At 46.5% G+C, this 15,502-nt stretch overlaps 1 protein-coding gene across 1 annotated transcript in view; it reads left to right on the top strand.

The window, feature by feature from the left end:
• Positions 1-6,268: 6,268 nt before the first annotated feature.
• The window catches only part of Ddrgk1 (DDRGK domain containing 1), a 12,817-nt gene continuing 3,583 nt past the window's right edge, over positions 6,269-15,502 (top strand). The window contains exons 1-6 of the mRNA XM_005380785.2: positions 6,269-6,441; positions 7,543-7,749; positions 8,814-8,926; positions 9,168-9,269; positions 12,325-12,447; positions 12,767-12,805. Of these exons, the coding sequence (XP_005380842.1) occupies positions 6,351-6,441; positions 7,543-7,749; positions 8,814-8,926; positions 9,168-9,269; positions 12,325-12,447; positions 12,767-12,805 (675 nt within the window). The 5' untranslated portion in view covers positions 6,269-6,350. The remainder of the gene's footprint in view (positions 6,442-7,542; positions 7,750-8,813; positions 8,927-9,167; positions 9,270-12,324; positions 12,448-12,766; positions 12,806-15,502) is intronic.

Genomic DNA, 15,502 nt, shown 5'->3' with positions numbered 1-15,502 from the left:
AAAAAAAAAAAAAAAAAAAAAAAAAAAAAGAAAGAAAAAGAAAATGGAGAACAGAGTGCAGCAAACCTTCAAGAAGATTTTACACCATGACCAAGTAGGATTCATCCCAGGGGTCCAAGGATGGTTCAACATATGCAAATCAATAAATGTAATACACAATATCAACAGAGTCAAGAACAAAAAACATATGATCATCTCAATAGATGTAGAAAAAGCATTTGACACAGTCCAGCACCCATTCATGATAAATACTCTACAGAAAATTGGAATAGATGGTCTTTATCTCAGTCTGATAAAAGACATCTATGACAAAGCAACAGCCAACGTGATGCTAAATGGACAGAAAGTGAAAGCTTTTACTTTAAAATCAGAAACAATGATTCCTGGTACCGGGGGAAAAAAAAACAAAAAACAAAACAAAACAGAAACAAGACAAGGATGTCCACTATCACCACTCTTATTCAATATAGTTCTGGAAACACTAGCCGGAGCAATTAGACAAGAGAAAAAAATAAAAGGAATAAAGATAGGAAAGGAAGAAGTTAAATTATTATTTGCAAATGACATGATAGTCTACATAGAAGACACCAAAAGACTTCTAGGTTTAATAACCAGTTTCTGGTTAGCAAAGCTGGATACAAAGTCAACAGTCAAAAATCAGTAGTATTCTATACACAAAAAACAAGCTCTGAGAGAAATTAGGGGAAAAATATCTTTCACTATAGCATCCCCCAAAATGAATTACCTGGAAATAAACCTAATGAAGGTAGTAAGAGACCTTTGCATTGAATACTATAATAGTCCAGCCAGGCATGGTGGTGCATACCTGTAATCCCAGCAGTTGGGAGAGACTGAGGCAGGAGGATAGCCATGAGTTCAAGGCCAGCCTGGGCTACATAAGTGAGTTCAAGACCAGCCTGCACTACATTGTGAGACCTTGTCTCAAAACAAAACCAAAAACAAACACCCAAAAAACCTACAATACTCTAAAAAAGGAAATTAAAGAGGATATCAGAAAATGGAAAGATATCCCTTGTTCTTGGGTAGGAAGAATCAATATAGTGAAAAAAGCCATATTTCCAAAATTAAAAATTTAATGCAATCCTGATCAAAATGCCAACAGTGTATCTCACAAAATTAGAGAAAACAATCCTAGAATTCATTTAGAACCAGAAGAGACATAGAATAGCAAAAACAATTCTGGGCAACAAAAGCAAGGCAGAGTGCATCACAACCCGATTTGAAATTATACTACAGCCAAGTGTGTTGGCATACACCTGTAATCCCAGCACTTGGGTGGCTCAGGCAGGAGGATTGCTGTGAGTTCAAGGCCAGCCTGAATTGCATAGTGAGACCCTGCCTCAAAAAGACAAAAAAAAAAAAAAAAAGAAAGAAAGAAATTATACTATAAAGCTCCTGTGATAAAAAACAGCATGGTACTGGCAAATAAAAAGACCTGAGGATCAATGGGATACATTAGAAGATGTAGAAACAATTCCAGACACACTCAGCTACCTTATCTTTGACAAAGGAGCCAAGTATCTTCACTAAAGGAAAGATAGCCTCTTTAATAAATGGTGCTAGAAAAACTGGCTTTCCACATGCCAAAGATTAAAACTTGACCCATGTCTATTATCATGCACTAAACTAAAATGAAATGGATCAAAGATCTAAATATTAAAATAAACATGCTAAATCTACTGGAAGATAGAATAAGTAGAACTCTTGAAGACATTGGTATAGGCAAAGACTTTATGAAAAACCCCAGTTGCACAGAACTATCAAAAAGAATCAACAACTGGGCTCCCATCTTATTAGAAAGCTTTTGCACAAGAGACAACCCACGATGTGGGAAAAATTTTTTGTCAGCTGTTCCTCAGACAAAGGATTACTATCTAGAATATATAAAGAACTTAAAAAAAATCAGACCCCCCCCCATTTAAAGACAGCAACCTGAAATGAATAAACACTTCTCAGATGAAGAAATAGAGATGGCAAATAAATATATAAAAAATATTCAAAAGCTGGGCATGTTAATCCCAGCACTTTGGATGCTGAGGCAGGAGTATTGCTGTGAGTTCAAGGCTAGCCTCAGCTACAAAGTGAGTTCAAGACCAGCCTGAAGTGCATAGCGAAATCCTGTGTCAAAAAGACCAAAAAAAAAAAAAAAAAAAAAAGCTTCAGTGTCACCAGTAATTTGAGAGATACAAATTAAAGCAATGCTAAAATTCCATCTCACTCCACAAAGAATGGTTAATATAAAAAAATCAACCAATAATAGATGCTGGCAGAGCTGTGGGGAAGAAGGAACCCTGACTTGTGCAACCATTTGGAAATCAGTGTGGAAATTCCTAAAAAACACTAAAAATAGGGGTTTCATTTGACCCAGCTATTCCACTTCCTGGAATCTTCCTGAAAGAATTAAAAGCATCATACCACAGTGATATAGGTACACCCATGTTTATAGCAGCACAGTTTGTAATAGGTAAATCTTGGAAACAGCCCAAATGCCCATCAACCAATGAATGGATAAAGAAAATGTGTTTGTGTTTTTTTTAATACGATGGAGTACTACTCTGCCATAATGAAGGATAAGCTTGAGACATTTCTACCTAAATGGATGTAACTTGAGACCATACTTTTAAGTGAAATAAATCAGACATATATGTTTAAATACCACATTGTTTCTCTGGTGTGAGAAACTGAAAGTGTAAAGGACTAAAATGTATATTGGGAAAGGGGAAGAAAATGCTCAAATCAGAGAAGGAACAAGGGAGGTGGGAGGGGGAAAGGAAGGGACAAGAAAAAAGGGAAAAAATGGAAACAAAGCTTTTGTAAATAAGGAGGGGAAGAGGGGTTGAAGGGAAGGGAGGGGAATGGAGAAAAAAGAAGAAGCAAGATATGCCATGCAGGGGCTGGTGATTTAGCTCAGTGGCACAGCGCCTCCCTGGCAAGTGCAAGATCATGAGTTCAATTCCTGGTACTGGAAAAAAACCAAAAAACAAAAAAAAAAAAAGAAAAAAAAAGATATGCCATGCACCAGTACAAATTCCCTATGATGAATGTTATCATTATGTATATCTAAAATGTACCAATAAAAAAAGAAAACTAAGAAAAAAGAATCAGATGGCTATACTTGCATGGCTTTGTTTCTGTGTATTTGATTCTATTCCACTGGCCTACATGTTTATTTTTGTTTGTTTGTTTTTGCTTTTCTGGTACCAGGAATTAAACTCATGACCTTGCACTTGCCAGGCAGGCACTTTGCCGCTGAGCTAAATCCCCAGCCCCTACATGTTTATTTTTGTGCCAGTACCACACTGGCTTGATTTTGGTTTTGGTTTTCTGAGACAGGTTCTCACTATGTAGTTCAGGCTGAACTTGAACTCACTATACTGCCCAAGCTGGCCTAGGCTTCCTGAGTGCTGTGATTACAGGTATGCACCATCCTGTTTTGTTTTGTTTTTTTTTTCTTTGTTTGTGACAAAGTCTCGTTATATAATTCAGACTGGCCTTGAACTTGCTATATAGCTCAGGCTGGCCTCAAACTCACAGTGATAGTCCTGGCTCAGTCTCCCAAGTGCTAGCATTAAGCATGTGCCACCCCCTACCCAGCCCCAGCCCTTTTCTATTTAATTGTTATTTTGTGACAGAGTCTCACTAAATTTCTTTCTCTTTTTCTTTCTCTCTTTCTTTCTTTCTTTCTTTCTTTCTTTCTTTCTTTCTTTCTTTCTTTCTTCCTTCCTTCCTTCCTTCCTTCCTTCCTTCCTTCCTTCCTTCCTTTCTTTCTTTCTATCTTTCTTTCTTTCTTTTCTTTTTCCTTTTCTGAGACAGGGTCTTGCTACACTGACCTTGAGCTCACTTTGCAGCCCAGGCTGGTCTCGAACTCGAAACAATCCTCCTGCCTCAGCCTCCTGAGTGCTGGGATTACAGGCTTGTGCCACCATGCCCAGCCTCACTAAATTTCTTAGTTTCCCAGTCTGGGTTCAAATTTGTGATCCACCTGCCTCAGCATCCCAGTGTTGGAATTACCTCCATATCACTGTGCCAGGCTTGTAATAGTTCTTGCTTTAGTCCCTTTCCCTCCACCTCCACTGCTACTGTCATGAATAGATCCCTATTTTGTTCTTACCTGAACCAGGGCAGCAGCTGTCTCACTGGTCTTCCTGCCAACTTGCACTCCTGCCAGCACACCCACCCACCCACAAACTTTAAGTGACATGTTTGGGATTTAGGACTCTGAGAATGCCAAATGAAAGCTATAAAAATAATACATTTAAAGCAGCAAGACATTTATGTCTACTGACAGTTGCTTTGCCTTTCCAGACAACTTTCTGTGTGTGTGCAAATTATGTGCACAATTAAGTACAGATTTAACATTTTGGTGAAACTCATGGAGAACGTGAAATTTACACAAAAATTTCAAGATTACTGAAAAGGACCTTAAACTGGGCGTGGTGACGTATGTCTGTAATTCCAGCACTCAGGGAGGCTGAGGCAAGAGATCAGTGAGAGTTTGAGGTCAGCTGGACTACACAGTGAGTTCAAGGTCAACCTGAACTACATATGGAGACCCTGCCTCAAAAACAAACAAGCAAAACAAAACAAAACAAACAATACTGTAATGAGACCCTCCATACCCATCACTCACTTTCCAATAATTACCAACATTCACTATTTTGACTTCATCTATCATGTTTTCTTTGTTTATTTGATTTTTTTCTCCCCAGTACTGAAGATTGAACCCAGAGAGTGCTGTATTCCTGGACCTTTTTGGTTTTTGAGGCAGGGTCTCCCTAAAGTGCCCACTCTGCCCTCGAATTTGGAATCCTCCTGCCTCAGTCTCCAGAGTAGCGAGGATTACAGGCATGTGCTACCACTCTGGATTTCCCTTCCCACTCCTCCCTCTTTTTTTCCCTATTCTGGAGATTGAACCCAGGGCCTTTGCACTGAGCTACATTTCTACTTTTTATTTTTTATTTTTGAGGCAGAGTTTAAATTGCTAAATTGCCCAGGCTGGGCTTCAGTCTGGGGATAATCCTGCTGCCTCAACCTCCCTTAGTGGTGGGATCGCTGGTATATGCCACCACCCCCGTTGGACATGACTTCTTTAAAAGGCGAAAGGCTGGGGCGATGTGGAGCACATCAATAACCCCAGCACTCTGGGAGGCTGAGACAGGAGGATCTTAGTTCAAGCCCTGCCTGGGCAATATAGCAGCTTGGAGAGACCCTATCTAAAAAAATGAAAATAGATTTGGGGACATAGCTCAGTGTGAAGGCCCTTGTTTCAAATCCCACTTCTATGAAAAACCAAATATCATAGATAAAGCTAAAGCTCTGCTCTTTTATCTCAACCTTCTCCCTCCCTAGGAGTAACCTCATTTTGAAAGTGTGTCATTCCAAGCATCTTTTTGTGCTTTTTGCACGTTTTTGTCGCTATAAACATTATATGATATTTTTTAGTGGATATTTGTTTATTTATTTAAGTATAGTTTTGTGGTACTGGGAATTGAGCCCAGGGCGTCATGTATGCTATGTAAGTGCTCTACTACTAAGCCACATCCAAGCCCTATTGATTATAAAATATCCATAAATGTTGTCCACTTTATATAATCTCCTGAGATAATTCCCACTTAATATCAGAGGGTTTTAAAAATTTTTTTAAATTGTATTTTATTGGTACATTTTAGATATATATAACGATCACATTCATCATAGAGAATCTGTATCTGTACGTGATATAACTTTGTTTTTTCCCCACTCCTTTCCCCTCCTTTCAATCCCTCCTCCCCTCCCCATTTGCTTGTTGTTTTCCAACAGTGTCTCCCTATATAACTTAGGCTCTTCAAGTCACTATGTAGCCCAGGTTGGCCCCCAGCTCCCAGAGATCCTCCTCCAACACTCTCCTGAGGACTGGGATTACAGTCGTGTGCCACTGAGTTGAGCTATGGGCATTACTGGTTGATCGACCGATTGATTGATTTATCGATGGAGACATGCCCTCCCTGTACAGTTCAGGCTGGTTTTGAACTCACTGTGTAACCCTGGTTAGCTTCGAACTCACACTCTTGCCCCAGCCTGCCAATGCTGGAATTATAGGCATGTGCCACCACGCCCAGATATATTGCCTTAAAAAAAAAATCATATAATTTGTTTTTTTTCTTTCTTTCTTTCTTTCAGTTAAAACCATATAATTTGTAATATAAAATTAAGGTTCCTTTGGGGCGCGGGACCCCGGTGATGGGCGGAGCCTAGAGTTGGGAAAGGGGCAGGAACTATGGGTAGTGGGCGGGGCCCGGGTGATTCGGAACGCCGGGCGGACGGTGTGGTTCAGCCAGGAGGTCTTTAGGATGTTGGCGCCCGTCGTGTACGTGGCAGTGGCGGCTCTGCTCGTTGGCCTTATCCTCTTCCTGACTCGCAGCCGGCGCGGGGTGCCAGAAGGTAAGAGGTGCCGCCAGGCTAGGGCCAGTGAGGTACGGTTCTCAGGCCTTTCGAACCTTGTGAGGCCGACGCGTCGCGGCTTGTGCGCATGCGCCGGCTGGCCTGTCCCGGCGAGTTTCTCCGTAGTGCGTCAGGCGGCGGTCTGCGCATGCGCCTGCGTCTGCGCTTTGAGGTTCTGGTGCCGAAGTGTTGGCTATGACCCTACCTGGAATCTCGGTGGCAGCATTTCTACACCTTTTTCTGCCACGAGGCGAGAGCCTTGAGCCGTCCTTTACTTCTTAGCCCTCCAGACCCAGAGGGGCTAGGTCCTGGCGGACATACACCGGTCGGTCACTATCTGGGCCGTCCCCCACTTCGCCCATGGGAGAGGCGGCAGGGTTTCCCTCCCAGGTTGGCTCTAGACTGAGTGCCAGGGCAGGGGCGTCTGAGTATTCTTTGCCCACTTTGAACTAGTGGGAGCGTGAGGCAAAACTCTCAGAAGCTTTGTGTCTCCGCTCCACCCTGTTCTGCACCAGAAGGCCGTGTGATTGGCCGGGGCACAGGACACACCCGTTACTCCACTTCTTGTCAGCATAGGGGTTTGTGTATGTGTCTCTCCCGCCTCCCTGGGCCCACAAGTACTTCGGAGCACCTGTATGTTCTGAGGGTGAGGTAGAGAGATGCTTAGGTAAGGTGGAGGCAGGAAGGGAATGCCCAGCCCCTGCCTAGGAAAAGTGTGCTGTCTGTCTGGGGTGCTGTACAAAACCATGGCAAATGGTGTTAAGCAAGAAATAAATGTAGTCCTCCCGTTGTCAGTCAGTAAGATCTGGAAACATCAGGGTGGAAGTCTCCCAACAGGTCAGCTGGAAAGGTGGTACCTTATGGGGAGAGAACAGTTTTGACACAGGAGGAAAAGGGTGAGCTTGCTGCATGGGACCAAGGTTCAGACTTGGGCTGGAAAGGCCTTGAGAATCAGATTGTGAAGTTAGGGCTTTGGGCTGTGGGCAGCATGGGTCTGGAAGAACACTGAACAGAGGAGAGAGAGGTTTCTGGGATACTGCTGCCCTAGCCATCAGGTGGGCTGGACTGCCTGGCAACTGTTGTGTTCCTCTCTTCTCATAGCTGATCAAGAGCTACACCGCAATGAGGAGACGCCAGGAGTAGCAGCCCGAGGGGGCCAGTCAAGGCCCCTGGAGGCAGAGGAGCAGAGAGCTGGAGGCAGACCCCGCCGCCGGAGGGACCTGGGCAGCCGCCTACAGGCTCAGCGTCGAACCCAGAGGGTGGCTTGGGCAGAAGTGGATGAGAATGAGGAGGAAACTGACATCCCAGGTGAAAGGGGCCTAGCCTGGTGGGGAAGAGGGGTGGGTTGAGAGGGTGAATGAGCCCCAAAATTTGCTGGAGAGAAGCTAGGAGTCACTTGGTAGAGTGGGTGGAGACTTGGGACATGAACTTGGTCATGGGGGCCAAGAGTTCTATGGCCTGATCGTCATTCCATTGGGGCAGCCCCTCTTCCTTTATCTTGGCTCTTAGTGTCCAAGCAGAGGTTCAAGGATCTTCAGATTGACCTGGAGAGTGTCTCAGCTCACCCCTAATATGGAATGGAATCACTATAATTCTAGAAGAAGGGTTTGGGGACAGAGTCATTCTGTTGGCACAAGAGAGCTGCATATTCCTGGTGCTAGGAGACCAACAGAGCCCTTAGGTTTATGAGAAACAGTGTCTCTTCTCTAGTACTTAGTAGCTGTCTTGAACCTGAAGAGGGACCTCAGGGCCTTTCCCAGGGGACATCAGGGATTTTCTCCTTTAACCTCTGGGGTTAGCCCCTTGGACTCAAAAAGAGGTCATTTGTGGTACCATCCTTCCTATCCTAGCTCTAGAGTCATATGCCACATCTGCTCAGGTATCAGCAGATTTTTAAGTTTCAGCTGGCCCTGGAGTAGTCCTGGGGTTGGAACTGTCTTTTTAGCCTGGCACTCATGGGACAGGATAATCTTAGTCATAGGCTGAGCCTAGAACTTTCAGCAGTTCCTGAGTAGAGTAAGGAGGACTTCAGTTTTGAGACTGGGATAAATATTCTCATCAAGTCATCCTTCCCTAAAGGTTTGACATAGAGACAAAAACCAGGGACCTCTGCAAGTCCTGACAGCCCCACCTGTGATCCTTAGGCATTCAGTTATTGGCATTGCCCTCCTGTAACTCTGCAGTGTCTTAAGTCTCATAACCCGCCTGCCCATAACCCCCATTCCCAGCACATATGTATGTACAGGCACATGTGAGTATGACAGGCACCCCTTGAGGGTAGGGCTGAGCTAGTAACATTCAAAGGTGAGTGTCAGGGTGATGTGGATCCTTTCTGGCTAGGAATTGAAATGTCTTTCTCTGACCATATCTAGCTCAGGAAGAAGAAGACATTGAGAAGCCAGCAGAAACTCACCCGACAGGGAAAATTGGAGCCAAGAAACTACGAAAACTAGAAGAGAAACAGGCGCGAAAAGCCCAGCGTGAGGCAAGCAGAAGGAATGGGGTGTTGCTCTGGGATGCAGGAAAGGGCTGTACCTTCTGTGTCCCTGGGGTGAACTCTCTCTTCTAGGCTCCTTTTATACTGGGCTCCTATTTGCTGCTTGTCTGGCTGTCTCCTGCAGCCTTCGTCTGTGTCCTGGCCCAGCCATCGCCTTCCCTGGCTTGTCTGGGGGGTAGGCACACTGTAGCTGGGTAGGGCATGAGGGCTGAGGAAGGCCTCTCTCCAGGCAGAAGAGGCTGAACGAGAGGAGCGGAGGCGCCTGGAGTCCCAGCGGGAGGCAGAGTGGAAGAAGGAGGAGGAGCGGCTCCGCCTAGAGGAGGAACAGAAGGTGAGGCTAACCCTGACCCTGACCTCTGACCCCCCACTAGTCAGTCTTGGTCATGTGCAGCTCTCTAACATATTTGTTCTGGAAGATGGGCCAAAGCTCAGGCTGTGGTTTCTTTAGTCTCTGAACTCTAAATGTGGCCATGGAAGCTGTTGCTGCTAAGCAGAGCCCTATTTGGGGATTCTAGTGCACATGATGTGTGGAGTGTGCCTGGAACATTTGAGGTGGTCATAGTGGCCAAAGCAGAGTAAGCAAGGAAGAGAGGAGAGAGCCAGAGAGATAAAGAGGTTTCAGATCCTGACCCCTTTGAGGCTGTTAAACAGCGTAGTAAGGGATGGTGGATCCAGGTCTGGGATGTAGCACTGTAGTAGAGTGTTTACGTAGTATCCCTAAGGCCCTGGGTTTGACCCTTAGCACTGAAGAAAACCATATCAAACCAAAAGCATATGGGATGTGGCGGGGGAGATCATCCATCATTGAGGGGCCTGGCATAGGGAATAGCTCAGGCATTGGGAGCCACTGCAGTTAGTGGTGATTAACGACCATTTGTTTGCCAGGTGCTTCTTTTGTTCTGAGAACCAAGTTCCCAAGGAAGGGAATAAAGATGTGAGGTACATAGACTCTCAGCCCAGACTGACCCAGCTGGCCTTCACTGGTCCTGTTGTCTCAGTACCCTGGATGGCAGGAAACCTGTCTGTAGGGGTTGTAGCAAACAGGCCAGAACACAGTGGTGGGAATGGGGTAGGAAGCGTTAGTCTTTCTGAATGTTGGCCCTGTCATTACCTTCAGTGTTCAGTTCTTTTCCCCTGTACTCAGTTTTCACTATTCTTATTTAGATTTTATAAGTTTTTCCCCAGTATCCTTTTTGCTTTTCAGAGTCCCATCCAAGATACTATGTTACGTTTAGTTGTCATGTCTTCTTATGCTTCTCTGGGTTGTGATAATCAGACTTTCCGTATTTTTTATTAATAGTTGGATGAGAACGGGGCAAATAAATAGTTTGTAGGCATCCCTTAGTTTGAGTTGCCTGATGGTTAGACTGGGGTTGTAGTTTTTTGCTGCTGTTCGTTTGTGTTGCTAAAGATTGAATTTAGGGCCATGTGCATGTTAGACAAGCTTTGTACCATTTGAGCTGTACTGAAGTTATGGATTTGATTTTGTTTTTGTCCTTTTTTTTTTTGGTCTATTTTGAAACAGAGTCTCGCTATGCAGTTCAGGCTGGCCTTGAGCCCACTTTGTAGCCCAGGCTGATCTCAAACTTGTAATGAGGGGGCTGGGGATTTAGCTCGGCGGCACAGTGCCTGCCTGGCAAGTGCAAGGTCATGAATTTGATTCTCCGTACCAGAAAACAAACAACAACAAAAAACTTGTAAAGATTCTTCTGCCTCAGCCTCCCAAGTGCTGGTATTATTACCCATGTTCACCACCATGCCTGGCTTGTCTTTGGTTTTTACTTGTTTTTTTTTTTCTTTTTTTTTTTTTTTCCTGGTACCAGGCATTGAACTCAGGACCTTGTGCTTGCCAGGCAGGTGCTGCACCACTGAGCTAAATCTCTAGCCCCTGCACTTTGTGTTTAATTCAGTACCATGTTAATAAAATGATGTTTGACCATTGGAAGTGCTTTCACTTGCCGCCTATATTCTATTTTTTTAAACAATGCTGGGGATTGAACCCAGGCTTTGCATGCTAGACATGCATTCTACCACTAAGCTACTGCCCCACCCCTTCCTTATTGTTTATTTTGAGACAGTGTCTCACCAAGTTGCTAAATTGCCTGGAATAGGCTTGAATTCTCAATCCCTTTGCCTCAGCCTCCCAGAGTGCTGGGATTACAGGTGTCTACCACTATGCCCATTTATCACCAGCCCTTTTTAAATTTTATTTTAAGGCATAGTCTTGCTAAGTTGACTAGCCTGGTTTGAAATTTGGGATCCTTCTGCTTTGGCTTTCTAAGTAGTTGGTGTTATAGCCACGCACCACCACTCTGGCTCCTGTGTACCTTTCACATGGCTTTATTATTTTGGTTTTTTTTTTAGTACTTTCTTGCATTCCATCACTACAGGTTACTCCAAGCTCATCTTGTATACTGCATGCTTTAGCTTTAGCTTCATATTTTAAAGCATTTTTCCGAATGCCCGTGAATACGTGTTGTGAGGAGGGAGCTCTTGCACTAGGTTGTGGTGCACTGCGTTCTGTGACATGAGAGCAGCATGGTGGGGAGAACCTTGTTTCTAACCAGGGCAGCTGGTCATGTGGCTGTGTGATTCTCTGGTCTAGGGATCCAGTAGGAGGGCTGGACGTGGGGAGTGGATCACAGGTTCTATCTGGTGCCTGTGAGATGGCCTGGCTGATGGGTCACATGTGCAGTTATGTTTGGGAGGAGGTACTTGGGTGGGAACACAACTGTGACAGTTGATGTGGGGAAATTGTTGATGTTGTGGGCTAGGTAGGGTGGCTCAAAGGGGGTATGGAGGAGGGAGCAGGAGCACATCTGAGTGTTGGAGGGGGTGGGGAAGGAGGAATGTAGAAAAAGGGGGGATATGGAAGCCAAGGGAGGAAAGGGGATAGTTGGCTCTGCTTATCACTATGAGGACAGTGATGTGAGCCCTCACAGGCCTTGGGTTTGTGAGCTGGTGAGCATGGGTTAGACCAGAGCAGATGTTTTGGTTGAGGTGGGTACACAGAAGCCAGATTGGAGTGGGCTGGCTGGGTGCATGGGTGGGTAGGAAATGGAGTCTGGTGTTTGCTCATGAAGTGTGGACGTGATTGGGTACAGAGAGGGTGGGGTTGTTGCAGGGCTTTCAAGACATTTTTTACCAAGCAGGTGTCCTGAGGAAGGAGGGCAAGGGGAAAAGGCTGGGCTGCACTTGTCTGGGTGGTAATGGAGATAATGGGGGTTGCCTCTGCTTGTTTAGCTTGGGAGCCAGGGGATGGGGGAGTTTTCTTGAAGGAGCTGTGTCCTTAAGAGCAGGGAGACAAGGGCTTGGATAGGCATGGATGGGTGGGTAGTCTGGGCAAGTACCTTGTATACCTGACTCTTGCTTCTTTGTGTCCACAGGAGGAAGAGGAGAGAAAGGCCCGGGAGGAGCAGGCCCGGCGGGAGCATGAGGAGTACCTAAAACTGAAGGAGGCTTTTGTGGTGGAGGAGGAAGGTGTGGGCGAGACCATGACTGAAGAGCAGGTGTGCCATTGTTCCTGGGAAGCTGGTGAAACAGGGCAACCTGTGTCAGGCCCAAGTCTGCCCCATCGCAGACACTCCTGGCTAGACACTGGGAGGTGTGCAGACATTGGTACTGGCAGGGCCTGGCAGCTAGAGCCTTGCTCTCAAAACCCTCGCCCCTCACTCTACACCCCTCACCCTGGCAGGCTCTGCTGCTTATGTGGGCAGGTGTTTTTTTTTGGCACACAGGCAGGTGACACAGTGATCCCAGGCATTAACTCTTGTGGCCTGTGCCAGGCAGGCCAGGGAGATGCTCACCCTGATTTCTCTGTCCCTCTAGTCCCACAACTTCCTGACAGAATTCATCAACTACATTAAGGTAAGAGGCTCACAAGAGCACAGTGTCAGTTTGTGCTGTGTGTGTTGGGAGGTGCACATGTGTTCTCAGGGTTGGTGGGCCAGGTGCTGGCCCAGGGAGCCCCTGCTCCTTGGACCTGAAAGGTGGAGAAGGACCTGGATCTGTGTGGGAGGTGATCACTTCCTCACACGTAGGCTTTGACAGTTCCTTTGCTCTTCAGACCCCACGCTCAGTGAGTCACTATTTTTGAGTCTCTCCACATGTGTTTTCTGTCAGTTCTGTCACAGTGAGGCTCCACTGAATTGAAACAAGTGTCCCCTACCATGTGTTCTTGACTGAAAACTTGGGTCTTCCAAGGGACCGAGATGGTGTGGCAGGCAGTGTCTCTTTTGGCCATAGTCACTGCATAGGCCACTCTGATACTTCTGTGGTTGCATAAGCCCATCCTGATCTGCTTTGCTGCTAAGCAACTTCTCCTCTCCCACGAAATCTGTGGTGAGGGGAGAGGTTTTCAAGTGCAGCGCAGAGGCGGCTGAGGGAAGGAGTGCAGAGGGAGCGGGGGCTGACGGTGGGGGTGGCACCAGGGGCTGCCAGGGAACAAGGGCTTGCGTAATCCTCTCCTACCCCTTCTGAAAGCAGGGTATAGATACCTCCCAGCAGCCTGGGGCCTGCAGTTCCCTAAGAGGGAGAAATGCTGGCAAGTGCCAGGGCTCTGGTTCCCTCCGGCTGCAGGGGGCTGCTCCCTAGGCAGATGCTTCTCATTGTCCTGCTGCTGTTTGGAGCTTGCTGTCCCCCCTGCCCAGTGGGGAGCAGCATGGTCCTGAAGTGCCTCATCCAAGAAGCCTTTCTAGGTGTGGTTTTAAAGTTGCCCTCTTCTGCAGAGACCAAGTCCCCAGGCCTTCCTATTGGTGACCCCTTGGAGATTGTTTTTGGGGGGATTTCCAGCCCATGCTGGCTGACTGCTAGCACTGCTGTCTTCATGAAGGAAGAGGACTTCTGAAGTTCAGTTCCCCACCTTCCTCTCCTCACTCCAAGGGAACAGGCCCATTCGATTTAGGTTTCTAAAACTGGAGGAAGATTTCTTTATGCTGCATAGTTCCTGTGAGATGTAGGGGGAGCTTGATCTTGCTGGTTCTCTGCTTGCTTTTTTTGTTTATGTTCTGTTTTTTTGAGACAGGGTCCTGTGATGTAATTCAGGCCAGCCTTGAACTTACTATGGAGGCCAGCTGACCTTGTACTGGTGTTTATCCTCCTGCCTCAGCCTCCTGAGTGCTGGGATTATAGGTGTGCGCCACCATGCCCAGCTGGTCCTCTGCTTTCTGGCCATGGCTGGGTTTCTCTGTTTGTTCATGTTTTTCAAACACACTTTGGGCACAGCACACCTCAGGCTAAATCCTTGGAGGCTATCTGGGCTGGCCTTATAGTCCTGCTCTGAGCTGTCACCAAGAGCCCAGTGTCTGTTCCCTATTTTGTAGGTAGAGGCCAGCTGGCCTTGTGCTTGCTTGCTCCCTGGCCCAACTGGCTCGCTGTTTGCACATATGGTTTGGCATTTCAAACAAGTCACATGCGCTCTGCAGCTGGGGAGGTGTCACAGTGTCACTTCTCCCCCAGCTCATTTGCTGTGGGGATTCATGGAAGCACAGAGGCCCGCCTTCTCTCAAGTCACACGCTGTCTGTGAGGGAGGCGGGGGAGGATGCACGCGGAGCCCTTGTGGCGGAGCCTCCGCTGCACCACAGGAACTGAAGTCTGTTGAGGGTATGAGGGCGTCACGTGGAATACGGCACAGGGTCCCGTGTGGAAGGCACTTGGGAGTGGTAGTGACAGTTACTTTAAGGGAGCCTTAGTGCCTCAGACAGTATAGGGAAGATGAGCAGACAGAAGTTGAGTGATGCAGTTATGGGGGGTCCAGGCTGAGGGGAACTGAGCGAATATGAGGCAGGAGTGACTCCCATTGGCTTCACCCTAACACCTCCCCTTGTTGGGATTTGTTGATCTTTTCGCATGCCTTCTCTCACAAGTCAGGCTGTGAGCCTGCGGATGGGAGGTGTGCTTTGTTTATCATGGTGTCCCTTGTACCTCCTTAGTGCCTTGCCCTGGGAGGTCCTCAGCAAACACAAACCTCGATGATGGGTTTTTTTTTTAAATTGGTGGTATTGGGGATTGAACTCAGGGCCTTTGCACTGAGCTACATCTCATCTCCAGCCCTGTTTTATTTTTGAGACATAGTCTCATTAAATCACAAAGTTGCCCGGGCTGGACTCAAAGTTGTGATCCTCCTAGAGTACAGGTGTGTGTCACTATCTCCAGCTTGGTGACATGGCCATGACATGCTACACAGTTGCTCTACCACTTGGCCAAGTCCCTAGTCCAAAGTGACAGTTTTCTAAAATATCTTTTTTGTTTTGGTTATTCTGGGAATTGAACCCAGGGCCTTGCACAAACCAGACAAACACTCTGCCACTGAGCTATATCACTAGTCCTTTTTTTTTTTTGTCTTTTTGAGACAGAATCTCACTATGCAGTTCAGGCTGGACTTGAGCTCACTTTGTAGCCCAGGCTTGCCTCAAACTCACAACAATCCTCCTGCCTCAGCCTCTTGAGTGCTGGGATTATAGGTGTGCGCCACCACACCTGGCCACTAGTCCTTTTAAAAATAAATAAATTTGGGGGCTGGGGATTTAGCTCAGCGGCAAAGCGTCTGCCTGGCAAGCGCAAGG

This window comes from Chinchilla lanigera, unplaced genomic scaffold (assembly GCF_000276665.1).
Source record: "Chinchilla lanigera isolate Chin_1 unplaced genomic scaffold, ChiLan1.0 scaffold00014, whole genome shotgun sequence".
NCBI classification, from domain to species: domain Eukaryota; kingdom Metazoa; phylum Chordata; class Mammalia; order Rodentia; family Chinchillidae; genus Chinchilla; species Chinchilla lanigera.
Note: the sequence above shows the minus strand (reverse complement) of the source record. Positions and strands in the feature narration are given on the sequence as shown.